This window comes from Ranitomeya imitator, chromosome 3, assembly GCF_032444005.1.
Source record: "Ranitomeya imitator isolate aRanImi1 chromosome 3, aRanImi1.pri, whole genome shotgun sequence".
Classification (NCBI taxonomy): Eukaryota; Metazoa; Chordata; class Amphibia; order Anura; family Dendrobatidae; genus Ranitomeya; species Ranitomeya imitator.
In genome coordinates this window covers 102,755,056-102,776,920 of record NC_091284.1, presented here as the reverse complement: position 1 = coordinate 102,776,920, position 21,865 = coordinate 102,755,056, and the positions used below count along the sequence as shown (strand labels likewise).

General features: G+C 44.2%; 1 protein-coding gene across 1 annotated transcript in view; it reads left to right on the top strand.

Annotated features, from left to right (window-relative positions):
• The first annotated feature begins 9,051 nt into the window (after positions 1–9,051).
• The window catches only part of LRRC75A (leucine rich repeat containing 75A), a 448,446-nt gene continuing 435,632 nt past the window's right edge, over positions 9,052–21,865 (top strand). Inside the window, exon 1 of the mRNA XM_069761242.1 lies at positions 9,052–10,498. Within this exon, the coding sequence (XP_069617343.1) occupies positions 10,226–10,498 (273 nt within the window). The 5' untranslated portion in view covers positions 9,052–10,225. The remainder of the gene's footprint in view (positions 10,499–21,865) is intronic.

Here is a 21,865-nt window from a genome sequence, read left to right as displayed (position 1 = left end):
CTGGAGAGTTCTGAGGTCGCCAGCAGTGAGTCTGGATCTAAATCCCATTGAACACCTCTGCAGAGATCTTAAAGTGGTCATCTGGTCCATTGAGCAAAGCCGAGCCAGACTAGTGACGCGGCCGTCCAGTGGGGGTGTCTGACTATAGCAGTTGTTTTTCTCACCGATAAAACATTGAATTATAATCTGTAAGCATGATCACGTGTTCTTTTATTAAGGACCAAGAGTCCCCCCAAAAATAAAGAGATATAGATCAACCATTAAAAAAAAACAGAACACATGGATGTCATTAGTGTGTAATACAAGTACTGACCATTGATAACATTCTAAGGAAAAATGGTACCCGAGTCATCAATATTTTGCATCAGTGTGTCATCCATGTGTCTATTCTTACCATCAAGTTGTCATCCATGTGTCTATTATTACCATCAGTGTGTCATCCATTTGTCTATTGTTAACACAGCCCACATAGTATATAGCACAGCCACGTAGTATATTGCCCAGCCACGTAGTATATAGCACAGCCCACGTAGTAAATAGCACAGACACGTAGTATATTGCCCAGCCACGCAGAATATTGCCCAGCCACGTAGTATATAGCACAGACACGTAGCATATAGCAGACATGTAGTATATAGCACAGACACGAAGTATATTGCCCAGCCACGTAGTATATTGCCCAGCCATGTAGTATATTACCCAGCCACGTAGTATATTGCCCAGCCATGTAGTATATAGCACAGACACATAGTGTATAGCACAGAAACGTAGTATATTGCCCAGCCACGTAGTATATTGCACAGCCACATAATGTTGCACAGCCACGTAGTATATAGCACAACCACGTAGTAAATAATAATAATCTTTATTATTTTTTTAATAATAATCTTTATTTTTATATAGCGCTAACATATTCCGCAGCGCTTTACATTTTGCACACATTATCATCACTGTCCCCGATAGGGCTCACAATCTAAATTCCCTATCAGTATGTCTTTGGAATGTGGGAGGAAACCGGAGTGCCCGGAGGAAACCCACGCAAACACGGAGAGAACATACAAACTCTTTGCAGATGTTGTCCTTGGTGGGGTTTGAACCCAGGACTCCAGCGCTGCAAGGCTGCAGTGCTATCCACTGAGCCACCGTGCCGCCCAAATAGCACAGAGACGTAGTATATAACACTGCCCATGCAGTATATAACCCAGGCCACGTAGTATAGAGCACAGCAATGTAGTATATTGCCCAGCCACGTAATACATAGCACAGCCCACATGGTATAGAGCACAGAGATGTAGTATATAACACAGCCCACACAGTACCTAACACAGCCCACGTAGTATATAGCAATGTGGGCACCATATCCCTGTTAAAAAAAGAATTAAAATAAAAAATAGTTATATACTCACCTCCCGTCGGCCCCCGGATCCAGCCCAGGCGTTTACCGATGCTCCTCGCGACGCTCCGGTCCCAAGAGTGCATTGCGGTCTTGCGAGATGATGACATAGCGGTCTCGCGGGACCTCTACGTCATCATCTCGCGAGACCGCAATGCATGGACTGGACCATCGCAAGGAGTGGGAAAGGCCTAGGCTGCATCCGGGGGCCGACAGAAAGTGAGTATATAATGATTTTTAATTTTTTATATTATTTTTAACATGAGATCTTTTTACTATTGATGCATAGGCAGCATCAATAGTAAAAAGTTGGTCACACAGGGTTAATAGCAGCTTTAACGGAGTGCGTTACCCGCGGCATAACGCGGTCCATTAGCGTTGCCATTAACCCTGTGCCAGCGCTGACTGGAGGGGAGTATGGAGCGGGCACTGATGGCATGGGAGTAGGGAGCGGCCATTTCGCGGCTGCGCTGTGCCCATCGCTGATTGGTCGTGGCCGTTAGACCGCGACCAATCAGCGACTTAGGATTTCCTTGACAGACAGACAGAAAGACAGACAGACAGAAAGACGGAAGTGACCCTTAGACAATTATATATATAGATATATTTGATGTCACTGACATCTGTATATCGATGTATTCTATGTGTATATATCTATTCTAACCTGTCAGTGTGATTTTACTGTAAGCAGCAGATGAATAGCCAGCTTTTCAAAGGACATCAGTGCGTAAAAATCGTACAGCATTCGTATGGTCCAAGTACTGTGCGATTTTTTTTCTTGCAGCCATAGGCTTGCATTGGCGTGTCTCGGCTGAGTCATGGTGCCAACCGCAGCCTGCTGCGATTTTACACGCACATCGAATACATCTGAGAAAAAAAAATGCTGATATGAGCCGTCCCACAGATTAACACTGGGCCAAGTGCTATGCGATGTTTTCTCGCATAGCACTCGGCCATTTTCTACGGTAGTGTGACGTCGGCCTAAGTTTGTGGATGTCAGACTGAACTCAGATGACATCAGAGTGCAATCCGAAATTTCACATGCACCTATAGACTTGTATGGGTGCGCATGATCTGACCAGAGACATTCACAGCATGATCAATTGTTTCTAATGCTGAATTGGCATGAGAAAAAAAATTGCATATCTGCACCGCCCCATAGTATAACATTGGGTTGAGTGCCATCCGATAAAACATCAGATATCACTCTGCTCTGTTATACACTAATGTGAGTGTGACCTTACACTCTATCTTAACTAGTTTAGGACTCATCTACAACTACTCTGAACCCAGTGAAGTCCGAGTTCAGATGGCCGTATTGAAAACTGCAGATTGCAGATGTGACTGGCTCCATTTGCAGCTCTGGGTCTTGTCCGCATTATGGACAAGTGCAGGAGCTGTCTTTACATGGTCTGTAATCTGAAAAAGTAGTGCAACCTGAGTTTTATTCCCGACATAGACCATCGTTGGAAAATTGGCCATGTGCACAGTCACGCTGGATATAATGGGTCCCTGTGCTCTCAGGTTCAGAAACAGCACATAGACCAATTTTATGTTCATCTGAAGAAGCCCTTGAGGAGCAGCAACAGCATTTCCTTCTCCCACCATTGCCATTGCATGATTGGCAAGGGGACGTAGGAGCCGTCTACCCAGATCCCCAGAGCATGATCAGCTCTAAAGTGCAGGCAGGAGTTTGCATTTGCCTGTGAGGCCCAATTCAGATGTCTAATTTTTGCGTATGGGTGTCATCCATGATTTTCACAGTTAGCACACATCTGTAATAGTCTATGGGGCCATTTACATCTACATGATTTCTCGAGGATCGAGAGACATGTCCAATTTTGATCCAAGGGTCCAATCAAAATTGCCAGTCAAGTCAATGTATCCATGCAAAAAACTGAACTGCATTCGGTGTGGTCCGATTTTTTTCATGGACTGTCAGAATGGAGAAGATGGAAATAAAATTTTTTAAATTTTCCTTGTGCAAGAAAATCAGATGACTCTCATACCACACTATCATCAACGCTGATCAGAATAATCGGTCTGTTTTTCTCGTGCGTGGAAAAAGTGTGGATGAGGCCTGACTGTTAAAGGGAACCTGTCACCCCCAAAATCGAAGGTGAGCTAAGCCCACCGGCATCAGGGGCTTGTCTACAGCATTCTGGAATGCCGTAGATAAGCCCCCGATGTATCCTGAAAGATGAGAAAAAGATTATTTCATCTTTTCTATTAGATTATACTCACCCAGGGGCGGTTCCGCTGCAGTCCGGTCTGATGGGTGTCACGGTCCGGGGCCTCCCATCTTCATATGATGACGTCCTCTTCTTGTATTCATGCTGTGGCTCCGGCACAGGCGTACTTTGCCTGACCTGTTGAGGGCAGAGCAAAGTACTGCTGTGCGCAGGCGCCAGGAAAGGTCAGAGAGGCCCAGCGCCTGCGCACTGCAATACTCTGCTCTGCCCTCAACAGAGCAGACAAAGTACGCCGGAGCCAGAGCCGCAGCATGAAGACCAGAAGAGGACATCATCCTATGAAGATGGGAGGTGCCGGACCAGACTGCGGCGCCCATCGGATTGGATGGCCCCGGGTGAGTATAATCTCTTTTTCTCATCTTTCAGGATACATCAGGGGCTTATCTACAGCATTACAGAATGCATTCCAGAATGCTGTAGATAAGCCCCCCCTATGCCGGTGGGCTTAGCTCAACTTCGATTTTGGGGATGACAGGTTCCCTTTAAAATGATCCCAGTTGCTCTGTAATTACTTTATTGGGGGGCACAATGTTCAAAATGAGTAGAAAGATAAAGAAAACAAAAAGAAAAAAAAGGAGAAAGTAACTGCCATCCTGAACCGCTGTTTCTAAAGCCGAGAAAAATAGCATACATTATATATATACTGTATATATAAAAATAATAATTGTAATTTAAAACATTTTAGTGACACGTTATTATCTTAAAAGGTATTAAAAAGAAATAAAAAACTGACATATTTCTGTTTCTTTCTTTACATTTCCACCCTATATTTTTTAAAAAGAAAAGCAAAATGTTTATAAAAATGACATAAAGAAACAAGGCAAGAATTATTTGGGCAACCAAACAAGAAAATACTTTACAAGCTCATCATAGTGTGTGTAGAATACCCCCTCCCTCAAAAAATATATCTGATCATAAATGGGGGGAAATGGAGAGGTTTGGATGTGGTGAATGCAGTTAACTCTCACAGATTGTAGCTCACAAACACAGCCCTCACTCACATCTTGGTATCTGTTGAATTAAGTGTTAAAGAGTATATAAAATATAAAAAATGTACCAACGAACTAACAATAGGTAATTGCAGCTTACCTGCTTGTTGTGCAGGGCGCTGTTCTTCCCTGGCACAGAGTGGTCACAGAGCGCTCCTGCCGGGGATTCAGCTACCTCTGCTAATGCGGCGGGGTGGGACATCCGACGTCATCCTGACACTCACCTCCCCCAGTTAGGCAGCTGGGATCCGGCTGTCAATCAGTACAATGTCAGAAGTGCCGCCCCATCTATCGAGCAAATCGGAAAAGAAGCCTCTGATTTGTAGACGTGACGTCAGCGGAGGCTTCTGAATCCCCACCAGGAACGTCTGTGACCGCTCTGTGTCGGGGGAGAACGGCATCGTGCACAACAGGCAGGTAACTTACAATTACCTGCCTGTTAGTGCTTAGATACATTTTTTGCTTTATTCTAAAGTCCCGCATACCCCCATTAATCTGTAATGTCTTTATTGCCTGTACAAGCCCCTCCAAAGTTGCCAACCGTCCAGAAATTACGAGCCAGTCCGTAAACATTTTTGCCCTATCTGTAATTTTTTTTTCTTTTTCTAAAGCGTCCATGATGTTTTTTTGAGGCTGAAGAAACTTATACAATTTATTTTTACTGTTTCCAGTGACTGCATCTGATGTCTCATATCAGAATTTCGGGCGGTAGACATGGATCGCTTATAATCGCAATGATTTATGATGGTTTTCCAATGTGTCTGTAAAAAATATTGTCTGTGATTAGGGTTGAGCGAAACAGATCGGACAATTTCAAAGGTCGCCGACTTTTGGCAAAGTCGGGTTTCATGAAACCCGACCCGATCCTAGTGTGGGATCGGCCATGCGGTCGGCGATCTTCGCACCAAAGTCGGATTTCCTATGACGCATTCAGCGCCATTTTTATATATATATATATGTATATATATATATATATGTCATTGAGACACATATATATACTGTATATATATATTTACTTCAGCGCGATATAACAGAAAAGCCGGTAATTCAATTGCCGGCTTTTCATTTCTCCTTCCTAAACCCGACATGATATGAGACATGGTTTACATACAGTAAACCATCTCATCAGTTAACCACTGTTTAGGGGAAATATAATGTTTACCTTAACTCTTTTGATACACAGACATAGGAGTGGCAGTGATAGAAGGCAAGACAATGGTCCTTTTAAGGCATAACCTATCATTATAACAAAATATCAACATTACAAAGTGTATATGCATTCAGACAGCCTAAGTCCTGTATGAATATGGGGGATGGGAGGGAAGAGAGTGTGTTCCAGACACGTTTGGTTATGGAGATTATGCAATGGCCCCAGTAAAGTGTGAAGGAATAATAAAATGGGGTATAGAATCTAATGGGGTGTGTCCTCAGTGGTCCCGAGTACCCCTAGGGCAGCGTGTGTGGGATAAGTATAGCTGTGAAGAGAACCCCCAACAGGAGAAACCCCAGATTATATGTTGCGGATCACCCTAAACAGGACCCCTCTACCTACACCACAGGAGCAATTATTGGACCCTCTATAAGGTATCCATAACATATTCCTTTATACATCTGGGGTTTCTCCTGTTGGGGGTTCTCTTCACAGCCATACCAAACGTGTCTGGAACACACTCTCTTCCCTCCCATCCCCCATACTCATACAGGACTTAAGGTACCTTCACACATAACGATATTGTTAACGATATCGTTGCATTTTGTGACATAGCAACGATATCGTTAATTAAATCGTTATGTGTGACAGCGACCAACGATCAGGCCCCTGCTGGGAGATCGTTGGTCGCTGAACAAAGTCCAGAACTTTATTTCGTTGCTGGATCTCCCGTGAACATCGCTGGATCGGCGTGTGTGACACCGATCCACCGATGTCTTCACTGGTAACCAGGGTAAACATCGGGTAACTAAGCGCAGGGCCGCGCTTAGTAACCCGATGTTTACCCTGGTTACCATCCTAAAAGTAAAAAAACAAACACTACATACTTACCTACCGCTGTCTGTCCCCGGCGCTGTGCTCTGCACTCCTCCTGTACTGGCTGTGAGCGTCGGTCAGCCGGAAAGCAGAGCGGTGACGTCACTGCTCTGCTTTCCGGCCGCTGTGCTCACACAGACAGTACAGGAGGAGTGCAGAGCACAGCGCTGGGGACAGACAGCGGTAGGTAAGTATGTACTGTTTGTTTTTTTACTTTTAGGATGGTAACCAGGGTAAACATCGGGTTACTAAGCGCGGCCCTGCGCTTAGTTACCCGATGTTTACCCTGGTTACCGGCATCGTTGGTCGCTGGAGAGCGGTCTGTGTGACAGCTCTCCAGCGACCAAACAGCGACGCTGCAGCGATCCGGATCGTTGTCGGTATCGCTGCAGCGTCGCTTAATGTGAAGGGGCCTTTAGGCTGTCTGAATGCATATACACTTTGTAATGTTGATATTTTGTTATAATGACAGGTTATGCCTTAAATGGACCATTGTCTTGCCTTCTATCACTGCCACTCCTATGTCTGTGTATCAAAAGAGTTAAGGTAAACATTATATTTCCCCTAAACAGTGGTTAACTGATGTACTAGAATTACCTCTTAGCTACAGGCTTAATTTTCGCTGCTCCGGACAGTATTCCCTTCATCGCCTCTGGTTGCCTTGTATATATTGTACATATTATATTTTATATTTTGGTGTATGTTTATTATTTTGTCTTTTTTGTTATTTGTTTTCTTTTACGTATAATGTTATGTCACATACAGTTACTTATACTGTTTATTTGCTTTCCTAGTAACCCCATGAATAAGACCCGGGAGGGTCGAAACGTCGGGTTTCTATCTATGAATTATCACAGTGGCAATTGTTGACTTGTTTTAGTGAATAAATCTGGCATATACCTTTTTGCATCATACCAGTTTCGAGCGTGCAGTATTTTTTCTTCTACTATGTGCAAAATTTTCTGGGGTGGCTGGGGGCAGATGTTTTTAGCCAGGGGGGGGCAATAACTGTGGACCCTCTCCAGGCTATTAATATCTGCCCTTAGTCACTGGCTTTACCATTCTGGCGGAGAAAATTGCGCGGGAGCCCACGCCAATTTTTTGCGCGATTTAACCCTTAAATTTAATAGCTACAGCGCCCACATTTTGCACATACACACTACTAACATTAGTAGTGTGTAATATGCAAAAAAAAATGTGAATATGACATGTAAACCATGTCTCATATCATGTCGAGTTTAGGAAGGAGAAATGAAAAGCCGGCAATTGAATTACCGGCTTTCTGCTATATCGCGCTGAAGTAAATATAAATAAATATATGTGTCTCAATGACATATCTATATATATAATTGCCTAAGGGTTTTTCCGTCTGTCTGTCTTTCTGTCTGTCTGTCTGTCCTGGAAATCCCGCCTCTCTGAATCAGCGACGGGCACAGCATCGACGTAGAAATCCCGCGTCTCTGATTGGTCGAAGCCGCGAGGCCTCGACCAATCAGCAACGGGCACAGCGACGATGATGTCATAAAGGACGTAGAAATCCCACGTTTCTGATTCAGCGACGGGCACAGTATCGACGTAGATGTCATAATGGTTGCCATGGCGACGATGATGTCATAAAGGTTGCCTCGACCAATCAGCGACGGGCACAGTCTGCCGCGAATTCTGGAATCATCATTGTCGATATACTACGGGGACATGCATATTCTAGAATACCCGATGCGTTAGAATCGGGCCACAATCTAGTATATATATATATATATATATATATACAGTATATATATAGACAGTACATATGTTTTTATTATATTCTGAGCACATGGATCCATTGTATGTCCGTATGTCGGTTTTGCAAGCCTGCGAGAAAATCTCGCAGTACGGATTACATATTTCCCATTGACTTGCATTGGGTTTCATGTTTCGGTCGATCCCCGACCCCGACTTTTCGCGATAATCGGCTGATTTCACTCGACTCGACTTTTGAGAAAGTCGCTCAACCCTATCTGTGATTTTTTGATAAGTCGTCTAGAAAAAAATAAAAAGTCAAATTGGCAACTCTGATCCCCTCTGAATTGTACAGTATCGCGGAACATATCGCCACTATAGAAATAACCTTCTTATTCTCCACCTTTACTTTTGAGCAGATGCCTGACAGATACCCCCGGACATGTCTGCCCCCCATCACCACTTTGCAGCACAGAGTGGCAGCAGCTCCCTCCTCTCATTTGCTTTGCACTTCTGGGCCCCTTTAAGGAGAGACAACATTAGACCTCCGCACCAGGGGCTCCCTGATCTCATCTGCTTCAGCAGTGATGGATCTACAGGGGCTTTTCCTGGCACATGCCCAGCAGACCTCTTCTAGCAGGAGAGTGGCCAGCTCCCCTCTCAGGAAACGCCTTCTCCCTGACAAGAGCCCCAGCCCTGCCTGCCTGTGTGTATGGCTCCAGAAGAGGCTCCAGACAGCCAAGTCCTACCTGCCGGCTCCTGGGCTGCAGCCAGAGGGAAGCCCCTGCCTCCTCCCTGTCTGGGGTCCGCAACTTGCAGCAGCCACCCCGGGCCCTGAGACTTTAATCGGATTGCTTCCCAGTGCCAGGCAGTCTGTGCCGAGAGGCTGAGACTTTTGCGTGTCAAATGATGTGTCTGCTCTCCCCCTCCCCCTGTCATTAGGAAGCCTTCTGCTGCTGCTGATCCTGGGGCTTCAAGGACCTGCAACAGTTGGGAGTGGAGCAGACACTGGGACTTGGGTGGGGGACACGTCTGCTGCAGGTGGTCGCTGCCTCCAGTGTCCTCAGCTCTTCTTCTTTGTTGTTCTGGATGTATGGTAGAAAGTTCTGCAGCCTGGAGGGGGCTTGGGAGGTGGGAACAGAAACAGTAGCACCAGGGGAGGAGGAAGGGAGAGAGACCCCAGCTGTGCCCGCTGGAAGCAATGTTGCAATGTTGAACCTCCGGCATTTCCTCAGAGGATGTCAGTGGGATCTTCTTCTAGGTGCCACCTTGTGATGATGCCATTGCTGGAGTGACTTGCTCTGTGGATCACTGACCTGTTGAATCTTCGACATTTCCTCAGAGGATGTCAGTGGGATCTTCTAGGTGCCACCTTGTGATGATGCCATTTCTGGAGTGACTTGCTCTGTGGATCACTGACCTGTTGAATCTTCGGCATTTCCTCAGAGGATGTCAGTGGGATCTTCTAGGTGCCACCTTGTGATGATGCCATTGCTGGAGTGACTTGCTCTGTGGATCTCTGACCTGTTGAATCTTCGACATTTCCTCAGAGGATGTCAGTGGGATCTTCTTCTAGGTGCCACCTTGTGATGATGCCATTGCTGGAGTGACTTGCTCTGTGGATCACTGACCTGTTGAATCTTCGACATTTCCTCAGAGGATGTCAGTGGGATCTTCTTCTAGGTGCCACCTTGTGATGATGCCATTGCTGGAGTGACTTGCTCTGTGGATCTCTGACCTGTTGCATGCTGAGCTGCCTCTTCTGGAGAGGACATTCATCTGCACATTTGACCCCCACCAGGATCATTTCGGATGCCTCTCCTGAGGGATCATTCTTACCATCATGGGCACCAAGCAGACCAAGGTCTGCCAGGCTTCCATTACTGGAGGGGAAAGCCCTCAGCATCACCCCCCGGGATCCCGGAGGAGCACTCCTGCCAGGGAGAGAGGGGACTTCTGGTCTTTTGGGGTGAAGTCTGGGGATAAATTTGGAAAGAGTGGATCCTCAAATCTACCCCCCTATCACAGGAGGATCAAGATGATCCAGGACATGATGCTGCTGGTCAAACAGGGGAGACAGGAGGAGGCCACTGAGCTGCTGAGACACCTGAGACAGGTGAGTGCTGACAGCCCTGACACAATGACCCCAGTAGCAGGGTGCAGACATGCTGGAGTATTGTCACCTGGTGTTGGCACAGACTGCACATGGGACTTAGGGTTCGGTCAGGATTAAAGTAGTAAATCTGCAAGGAGTTTGTATGTTCTCCCCGTGTTTGCATGGGTTTCCTCCGGGTTCTCCGGTTTCTTCCCACACTCCAAAGACATACTGATAGGGAAATAAGATTGTGAGCGTCAATGGGGACAGCGATGATGATGATGTCTGTGAAGAATTGTTGAGTATGATAATGAGTATGCGATAGTTGTAATAAGTTAGAATAGTTTAGAGAAGTACTACTATACCATATCCTAAGGTCCAAACGAAACAGAAATTCTTTTTTTCAACAATATTCTTTATAGTTGGGGAAGTTTTAACAATTTTTGGGGAAGGGGTTATAGTTCTAGTCAGTATAGTGAGTGACAAATAGTAAACAATGATTAGAAAAAATATTGAAATTAAACAAGAAAGGAGCAATATCCATACAATAAACAAGGGAGAAAGAAGGGTTAGGACAAAAGGGAAAGGGAAGGAAACAATGTGCTGCACCCCATGGTCACTAATGAAGGCAGCATCACTAGGACAGCGTATCACTACTGAGAAATCATTGAGCTCGAGCGGTGGAAAGGTAATTTACAAAAAACAAAACAATGCTTCCACCAAATTCTGCCACAATCAGGGGTTCTTCCCATTAGGGCTCATTCATTCATTTTTCACATCTACGTTCTATGCATTCTTATATGGATAGGACTCGTACCCACTACAATCTCAGCTGGTCACATGTCTGTAGTTTTTGCAGTCCGAGTGTAAAAAAAAAAAATGAAAAAGGAGACGGGTCCATGTTATTGATCTGTGTATGGCCACGTTCACACCTTCAGTATTTTACATCTGTATTTGTTAGCCAAAACCAGGAGTGGGCGATAAATACAGAAGTGGTGACGTGTTCCTATGAAGGTGACATCACGCTGCGTTGCCCTGGCGGGGCTTATGTCTGAATTTTGTATCAGTGTTTGTATGCCAAAACCAGGAGTGGAACGTACAGAGAAAACTATAGTGGAAATATTAACACTAGTGATGAGCGAGTGTACTCGTTGCTCGGGTTTTCCTGAGCACGCTCGGGTGACCTCCGAGTATTTGTTAGTGCTCGGAGATTTAGTTTTCATCACCTCAGCTGAATGATTTACAGCTACTAGCCAGCCTGAGTACATGTGGGGGTTTCCTGGTTGCTAAGGAATCCCCACATGTCATCAAGCAGGTTAATAGCTGTAAATCATTCAGCTGAGGTGATGAAAACTTAATCTCGGAGCACTAAAAAATACTCGGAGGTCACCCGAGTGTGCTCTGGAAAACCCGAGCATCGAGTATACTCGCTCATCACTATTTAACACCCTTTTTGTGTTTTGGTATAGAAATACTGATGAAAAATATTGACGTGTGAATAAAGCCTAATTAGTAGCAGAAGCTCGGACGGAATCAAATTTTTACGAAAAACATGGAGGCCGTATATAGTAAAAGCAGACACACCATGATTAAAATCTGACCCAAAACGCTGCAGAAATTCAGTCTGAATGAGGCCTCAGTCTCACACTGCGAATAAACAAAACATCAAGAAGGTGGTGACATGTGAGGAAGGCATCGGAAGTAAAACTGTTTATGCCTTTTAATAAGAGAAGTAAATGCTCAATGTATTATTAAAGGGAATCTGTCAGCAGGTTTTTGCCATGTAATCTAAAGCCAGCGTGCTGTAGGGGTTAAAACACAGATTTCTCTCTTAACAAGCTCAGAGGGGTTTTTTGTTTACAATTATTGTTTTAGCATCAGGAGCTTATCATTGTTGGGACTAGCTGGTCCTGTGAGCCCCCTCCTGTGATAGGCAGCTCACTGTCTATGGACATTGTATATACAGAGCCTGGTGTGGGCGGGGTTAGCAGGGGGAGGCAGCAATGCAATTTGTGATTATCAAGTAAATTGTAACATTGTTGGGCTATTTTGATCTATAGTTGTCATTGTTACATTAAATCCCATATTCCGATGCGACCCTATAGGATTACATGGCGCCTCATATCTCATTAGTAGGATGAGAGTAAACAATCATTGGATGCGGAGGCTTCATTTACATAATTGGGAATTATCCTTTAACTAGGAACAGAACTCGTTATGTATAAAAGCTGGTGATGCTTTATAGCCAAACACATAAAATACATTATAAACTATTAGCAATAGTTATTTTATTGTTCTTTTTGGGTTTTTTTTTACACCCTTCCTATCCCTTGTCTGTCATTCTCCTGTAATGAGATGGGTTTTAATATAAAAAAAAGTGTTACTAGGTAACCTGAAGCTGTCTACTGAGCATAACTAGATTGCATGACATATGTATTAAATGTTGCACATGGTTGTCAACTTCCAGCTCTCCTTCTGCTCACTAACCTTATGCTGGCCGTACGACTCAAGACTGATGTAGATGCCGGCGTAGCAGGGGAATCACTTGTAATTGATCCCATAGACTTCAGTTATATGCTTTCCTCACACTTACCTTCTCATCTAAAGCTTGCATAATAAAAACAGTCCACATAAAACAGTGAAACTCCTAGTTTGTAAATGACAGTCGCCTAAAATTCCATAAATACGGTACATACTTTATATTAAAGAGAACCTGTCATCATGATGTAACCTGTTAAAATAAAAGTATGGCCATAATGGTGCTGTTATACTGATATAATACATACCTGTAGGAAAGAAATCCGCATCCTGGCTCTTGCGCTGCCCTTGCTGCAGGCGGCACTTGCGCACATTCACCTTTTTCAGCAAAATGGCACCATTGGTGGCGCAAGTGGAGACTGACATCCGATGGTCCTCAGGAAAATGGCGCATGCGCAGATTGAGAACTCTGCTCACCACTAAGCTGAGGTCTGAATCTGCACATTCCCTCCCAAAATTCTGTGCCATTTTGCTGAAGACCGCTGGGAGATGAATGTGCACAAGTGTCCGCCCATGGTAAGGTTCAGTGACCTGTCATTTAAGTCCATAAGGATGAATTTGAGAACAGAGAACCAAAAAAGCCTCACCCACAAGCATCTCATTAACTGAAAACTGCAAATACAGATTAAACAACAACCACAAGATGAATTTAATCAACCCTGCTATCATTTTAATCAGTATAACAACGTCAATCTGACAATGCCTGTAGTTTAGTTAGCAAAATCCTGCTGACAAGGTGACTCTATTCAGGACGGTCCTAACCTCTACTATTAAAACCAAAGGGTCACCTTGATGTGGTAGGATGGCTTTGTTTTTTAATCAAAATTATGTTAACTAAGTATTCTATGTTATTTTCATGTACTATTGCTCTTTATTTATTTACTGCAGGGTATATGCTCATTTTAGGTTTTCTTTCTTTTGTAGCCAGAGTGAACATGCGCTTACCTTGCAGTTATACCAACTTATATTCTAGTTCATCTCTTTAGGTTTTTATATATGAATTTGTATAAAGATTGTAAGGTTTACTTTATTACAATGCACAAATAATTTATTACCAATACTTGTTTTAAAATTCTCTCGTGGAATCAGAATACTATCTTGCTGCAAATGATATAACAGGTGTAGTATTATTAGGAGCGCCAGTGTGAAACTAACACAGAGAATCATTTGCTTCAGAAATTTTCTTTTTTAAACCAAATATTTTTTTATTGTTAAAATTATTTTTTGCAACACAACAGTAAAAAAACAACAACTCAACCATGAAAGGGACCCAGTCCCTCTTCTACTATCCCCCCCAACATGTCACCCTTTTAAACAGTTGCAGACATTTCTACAATTGAATATATCTTCCAAAAATCTGAATTTGGTGATGAATTGGCAAAACGTACATGGATTTTCTGCAAGCCCCATTAAAATTAATTACATCATTATAGAAATTTCTACCACAAATCTGCTGCTTCTTTATTTCAATAGTAGAGGTTAAAGTACAGAGCAGATAGAAACCCCTTAAAGGGAACCTGTAACCCCCAAAATCGAAGGTGAGCTAAGCCCACCAGCATCAGGGGCTTATCTACAGCATTCTGTAATGCTGTAGATAAGCCCCCGATGTATCCTAAAAGATGAAAAAAAGATGGGTGTCGCGGTCCGATGGGTGTCGCGGTCCAGTCCCGCGCCTCCTATCTTCATCAGATGATGTCCTCTTCTTGTCTTCACGCTGCAGCTCCGGCGCAGGCGTACTTTGTCTGCCCTGTTGAGGGCAGAGCAAAGTACTGCAGTGCACAGGCGCTGAGCCTCTCTGACCTTTCCCGACACCTGTGCACTGCAGTACTTTGCTCTGCTCTCAACAGGGCAGACAATGTACGCCTGCACCAGAGCTACAGGGTGAAGACAAGAAGAGGACGTCATCATAAGAAGATGGGAGGCCCCGGACCGGACCGCAGCGGGACCGCCCCTGGGTGAGTATAATCTGACCTCTTTTAGGATACATCGGGGGCTTATCTACAGCATTACAGAATACTGTAGATAAGCCCCTGATGCTGGTGGGCTTAGCTCACCTTCGATTTTGGGGGTGACAGGTTCCCTTTAATATCTTGTCAGTTTTCCTCGTCCACCTCACCAGATTCCAGTATCTTAACTCATCGCCGCAGGTATTCGAGGCATCCTATATTCTAGTGTTGGTCACTTTTTCAAGCATGTCGTCCTTGCCAGAAGATCACATAATTTGGGTCACTGTAAATACCATATGTATTCTTATGCAGCTGCTCCTCATGAGCCACGCAAACGTGCATGGTGAGCTAGAATAAACTGGCACTGGATACATCTTTCATTAAATACAACATGCGAGATTCTTCTTTTCCCCAAATTCTCACCCATATACATATTAGATGGTCGACCAGTTCCAGAGAAGTCAGCAGCTTTCTGGTGTTCATCTAATGTGTAAGGAGACCTAAAGGCCAGATGTACTTGGCAGTATTTCGATTAGTGGCTTGAATGAATTAAGAAGTCATACTTGCCTACCACAACGGCGCCATTCCAAGCACTATGTTACCTGGCAATCACATGACAGCGATGCAACCTATCAGGGGCTGCTGATGGGCAGCAGCTGTCACAGTTCCGTCAGAGCTGACGCCCCCTCTAACGAAACTTGACAGATTGCAGTGCTCACGTGTTATAATGTCACAAGATCACCAGGATACACAGAGGAGCACTGAGGAGGGGCGCCAACCTGCGAGAGAACAATGATTACTTCTTATTTATGTAATCACACTGGAGACATCCAAAAACACGCTGTCCAGTATAAGACAACCCAGCCCTTTTATGTTTAGATGTTAAGAAGTGGTATGGTAGGAATGTGTCAAGAGACTTGTTAGAGGTGTACAACAAATTAGACAATGTCTACAACTTGACTTACACATGCAGGACACAGCAGAGGTGAACCAGGGTCTATTGTGGAGCAGTCTGTAGTACAAGGCTAGGACCACATGACTGGTTTTCTCTAATCGATCAGATTATGTTAATCACACTGATCAATGTGTGATGACAGTGTGATCCGATTGTCTCGGGGTGAGGAGAAGAAAAAAAAAAGTTTCTCCACCTTCTCCATTCATTCTGTTCACATGTTGGTGGATTTCGGTCCGATTTTTTTTCCATGAACCCATAGATATGAATGGCTGAGTGTGATGATCGAATGTATCTCTGGCATGCTACGTTTTTTTCCTCAGAATAACTTTGTCTGAGGAATATATTAGACATGTTCACAGGCCCCATAGAGTAACATGGGGACAAGTGCTATCTGTCAAAATGACAAATGGTCCTCGTCTGATTTTTAAAGGGAACCTGTCACCCCGAAAATCGCGGGTGAGGTAATCCCACCGGCATCAGGGGCTTATCTGCAGCATTTTGTAATGCTGTAGATAAGCCCCCGATGTTACCTGAAAAAGGAGAAAAAGACGTTAGATTATACTCACCCAGGGGCGGTCCCGCTGCTGGTCAGGTCGGATGGGTGTCTCCGGTCCGCTGCAGCGCCTCCCATCTTCTTTCCATGACGTCCTCTTCTGATCTTCAGCCACGGCTCCGGCGCAGGCGTAGTTTGCTCTGCCCTCTTGAGGGCAGAGGATAGTACTGCAGTGCGCAGGCGCCGGAAAGGTCAGAGGCCCGGCGCCTGCGCACTGCAGTACTTTGTCTGCCCTCAAGAGGGCAGAGCAAACTACGCCTGCGCCGGAGCCGTGGCTGAAGATCAGAAGAGGACGTCATGGAAAGAAGATGGGAGGCGCCGGAGCGGACCAGAGACGCCCATCCGACCTGACCAGCAGCGGGACCGCCCCTGGGTGAGTATAATATAACGTCTTTTTCTCCTTTTTCAGGTAACATCGGGGGCTTATCTACAGCATTACAGAATGCTGCAGATAAGCCCCTGATGCCGGTGGGCTTATCTCACCCGCGATTTTCGGGGTGACAGGTTCCCTTTAAGGTTGTCTACATGAGCTTTTAGAGACGTTCATCAGGAAGCATATAACAGTTAAAATGAGACTTGTCGGGTTTCTCATTTTAAATAGCAATAATATCAGTCCCGGTGACAGTGCTGATAAATCTGAATGACTTCTTGCTAAGTTTCGGTACCTTTTATTACCCAGTCCTGAATAGTAACTTCCTGGGTTTTAAAGGGGTTAAATCCATAGAATATTTCTAAACATTTGATTATACATATCAGCCTACATACCCTATTAATTATGCACATATTCTGCCTTTTTATGAAAGGGTTATTCCGAAAAATGCATTTTACCTTCTATCAATACAGCTGCTCTGGGCTGTATCCAGAAGCCCCAAAGACAATGCATTGAGCAGAGGTTGGGTATGTGCACCATTGTTTCAGAGCTTTGTCTTCTGGATGGCAGGTACTCCCAGTGGTTGGACCATCAACAATCAATAGGTTGTTCCTAGCAATTCTGGGAATAACCCTTTCACCCTAGACCAGGGGTGTCAAACTGCATTCCTCGAGGGCCGCAAACCATGCGTGTTTTCAAGATTTCCTTAGCTTTGCACAAGTTGCTGTAATCATTATGTGTGTAGGTGATTAAATTATCACCTGTGCAGTACAAGGAAATCCTGAAAACATGACCTATTTGCAGCCCTCGAGGAATGCAGTTTGACACCTCTGCCCTAGACACCCCCTATAAAATGGTATCAGGTGAAAGTACCGCAGAAAACAAAAAACTGTTGGGACAGCACAGAATATCCACATATGGTTCAGCAGTAAAATGATTTTTTTAACACCAAACGTTATGGCGGCCATATTAACCCTTCCTGATTCCTATACTGTCGAGCGACTAGATCAGCATTCAGAACAGGATAATAAGTATTTATGTTATTTTCTTCTAAAAAAAATAAATCTAAACCTTTTTTTTAAACCACCAATGGTTCCCACTGTGACCAGCCCCTGCAGTCGGCTTTTGTACAAATGATCAGTTCTCACAGTAATGAAGGCTTTTCTGCTATTTAGATTCTACTATTCCTACCTGAACATTGTTGCATCTAAGGTGCTCACAGCAGCAAGAGATAAGAATTTAAGAATGTTTTAGTTTTATCTTCAAAATGGCAAATACCTTGGCAAAACCCATAGACCTTGATATAGGTCAATTAGATCCATTCCATGTCGGATTTAGCACTGCATCATGATTTTGCATTTCATATGGAAACATCTATGCACATATGAACGGAGCCTGGGTAATTTGGAAACTGCCATGTGCTAACGAATATATTGAATAGTGATTTGTATGTGCAGCAGTAGTGCCTTATTAATGTAAATGCAGACGCGTCTTGTTTTTCTGTCCCCTTCTCCTGCCCCTCATCCTTATCTCAGAGAGGCTGTGTACAGTACAGATCTGGCTGGGCTGGATCTCAGTGCAGCAGAGCTGTGTTTAGCTTCTGGCACAAGTCTTTGTTGTATGACAACACTTTTCTAAAGGACTGATAGTGAACCCACCACACTGAGTTATTACAAAACTCCTAAGAAATAGATTAATTAAAAATTAGCACCGCAAAAATACACTGCTCAAACAAAATAAACACTAAAATCCCACATCCTAGATATCACTGAATGAAATATTCCAGTTGTAAATCTTTATTCATTACATAGTGGAATGTGTTGAGAACAATAAAACCTAAAAATGATCAATGTAAATCACAACAAATATCCCATGGAGGTCTGGAGTTGGAATAATGCTCAAAATCAAAGTGGAAAATCAAATTGCAGGCTGATCCAACTTCAGTGGAAATGCCTCAAAACAAGGAAATGATGCTCAGTAGTGTATGTGTGGCCTCCATGTGCCTGTATGACCTCCCTACGACACCTGGGCATGCTCTTGATGAGGCGGTGGAGGATCTCCTGAGGGATCTCCTTTCAGACTTGGACTAAAGCATCCGCCAACTCCTGCACAGTCTGTGGTACAACGTGACATTGGTGATGGAGCGAGGCATGATGTCCCGGATGTGTTCAATTGGATACAGGTCTGGGGAACGGGCGGGCCGGTCCATAGCTTCAATGCCTTCATCTTGCAGGAACTGCTGACACACTCCAGCCACAAGAGGTCTGGCATTGTCCTGCATTAGGAGGAACCCAGGACCAACTGCACCAGCATATGGTCTCTCAAGGTGTCTGAGGATCTCATCTCGGTACCTAATGGCAGTCAGGCTACCTCTGGTGAGCACATGGAGGGCTGTGCGGCCCTCCAAAGAAATGCCACCCCACACCATTACTGACCCACTGCCAAACTGGTCATGCTGAAGGATGTTGCAGGCAGCAGATCGCTCTCCACAGCGTCTCCACACTCTGTCACGTCTGTCACATGTGCTCAGTGTGAAACTGCTTTCATCTGTGAAGAGCACAGGGTGCCATTGGCAAATTTGCCAATCCTGGTGTTCTGTGGCAAATGCCAAGCATCCTGCACGGTGTGGACGTCCGGCACTCAGACCATCCTCATGGAGTCGGTTTCTACCTGTTTGTGCAGACACATGCACATTTGTGGCCTGCTGGAGGTCATTTTGCAGGGCTCTGGCAGTGCTCCTCCTGTTCCTCCTTGCACAAAGGCTGATGTAGCGGTCCTGCTGCTGGGTTATTGCCCTCCTACAGCCCCCTCCATGACTCCTGGTGTACTGGCCTGTCTCCTGGTAGCGCCTCCAGCCTCTGGACACTACACTGACAGACACAGCAAACCTTCTTGCCACAGCTCACATTGATGTGTCATCCTGGATGAGCCGCACTACCTGAGCCACTTGTGTGGGTTGTAGAGTCCGTCTCATGCTACCACGAGTGAGAAAGCACAGCCAACATTCAAAAGTGACCAAAACATCACCCAGAAAGCATCTGTACTGAGATGTGGTCTGTGGTCCCCACCTGCAGAACCACTCCATTATTGAGTGTGTCTTGATAATTGCCAATAATTTCCATCTGTTGTCTATTCCATTTGCACAACAGCATTGATTGTCAAACAGTGTTGTTTCCTAAGTGGACAGTTTGATTTTGCAGAAGTTTGATTTACTTGGAGTTATATTCTGTTGTTTAAGTGTTCCCTTTATTTTTTTGAGCAGTGTATATGCAGAAAATTATCGAGACACACTTTGTAATCAGAGAATTGAATTCAGGTTTTTCATTAACCCCTTTACGATGAATCCAATTTCCAATTTATTGTTTTTTCTTCCCTTCCCAGAATCATAACTCTTATTGATCTTAGACACATAGACATATGAGGGCTTGTTTGTTTTTGGGACGGGTTGTACTTTTAAATGAAACTATTCATTTTACCACATAGTGTACTGGAAAATGGGAAAAAAAATTACAAGTGGGGGGAAATTGTGAAAAAAAACACAATTTTTACATTGTAAACGCTTTTTGTAGCCAACCAAGAGTCTTTCAATTCTTGTTTTAGGGTTTTTCATCCATTCTTCTTTGGAAAATTCTTCCAGTTCTGTGAGATTCCTGGGTCGTCTTGCATGCACTGCGGTTTTGAGGCCTAGCCACAGATTTTCAATGATGATCAGATCAGGGGACTGTGTTGGCCATTGTAAAACTTTCAGCTTGTTCCTTTTGAGGTACTCTATGATGGATATTGACTTGTGTTGTTAGGATCATTATCCATATGTAGAAGCCATCGTCTTTTCAACCTCAGCATTTTTACTGATCGTGTTATCTTTGCATCAAGAATTTGTTGACATCTCATTGAATCCATTCTTCCCTCTACCTGTGAAGTGTTCCCCATGCCATTGGCTGCCACACAACCACAAAGCATAATTGATCCACCCCATGCTTAATGGAAAGCGACAGGGCTGTGAAGTCAGAGTCATGGAGACAGTGTCCGATTTTGATGAGGTTGGTATAAAATGGACTGACTCCAACTCCTAAAATATATAGTAAATTGGATACAGTAGTACAATGTAGGATGTGCTGTAAATTTTTTCATACAAATTAAGGAAAGTTATGAAATGTTTTATAAATATCTGTTCTATTCCTGATCCTAGGATCTAGGCTTTATGTTGAAAACAATCTACATGTACATGGTCAGTAGTGAGGCAGTGCTGGGGAGTCGGAGACAGTAGTCAGAGTCAGGAAAATTGAGGAGTCGAAGTTGGAGGTTGGGCTTACCGACTCCACAGGCCTGGTTTGCGAGATGTTCTTTTCCTGATATTTTGTGGGTTTTTTTCTCCACACATACCTTTAATCATTGTAGCCTATGAGTTTGATTTTAACCTTAACGGTCTGCGCATGTGCAGAATGAGATTTTGGCTAAGTTCAGTTCATTTCATCTTCAACTTGCTTAAAGAGAACCTGTCGGCAGGATTGTGCTGAGTAAGCTACAGATAGTGTCAGGTTTGCGCCATTATATTGATTAAAATGATACCTTGATTAATCTTTATTTTTAGTTTTGAGTTAATGATATGCTCCAGCTTCAGGATGGCCTGTGTGTGTGGACCCCATGTGTCTTCATGTGGTGCTATGATTAGGTATTCATAAAGATGGCTTAGGACAGATCACCGATCCCTCAGTGACCTGCCCCCTATTTTACATGCTGATTACTTCAGCTGGCAGGTGCTGGTGGCGGCGCCTGTGCTTTAGCATAATCACATGTACAGTATAATGTGCATTAAATTGTTTTAGTCATATACACATTTTTTTTCATAATTCTCAAAATGGCGCCAGCCGCGCCTGTTCAGTAGCATCGATTGGCAATCCGATAGATTCTACTGCTCAGGCGGCGCCATTTTGCTAGAGGGAAAAAAATAGTCTCCACCAAGATGGCGCTGGCGGCGCCTGCACATTAGCATCTATTGGCAATTCAAAAAAGAATAACACTGCCA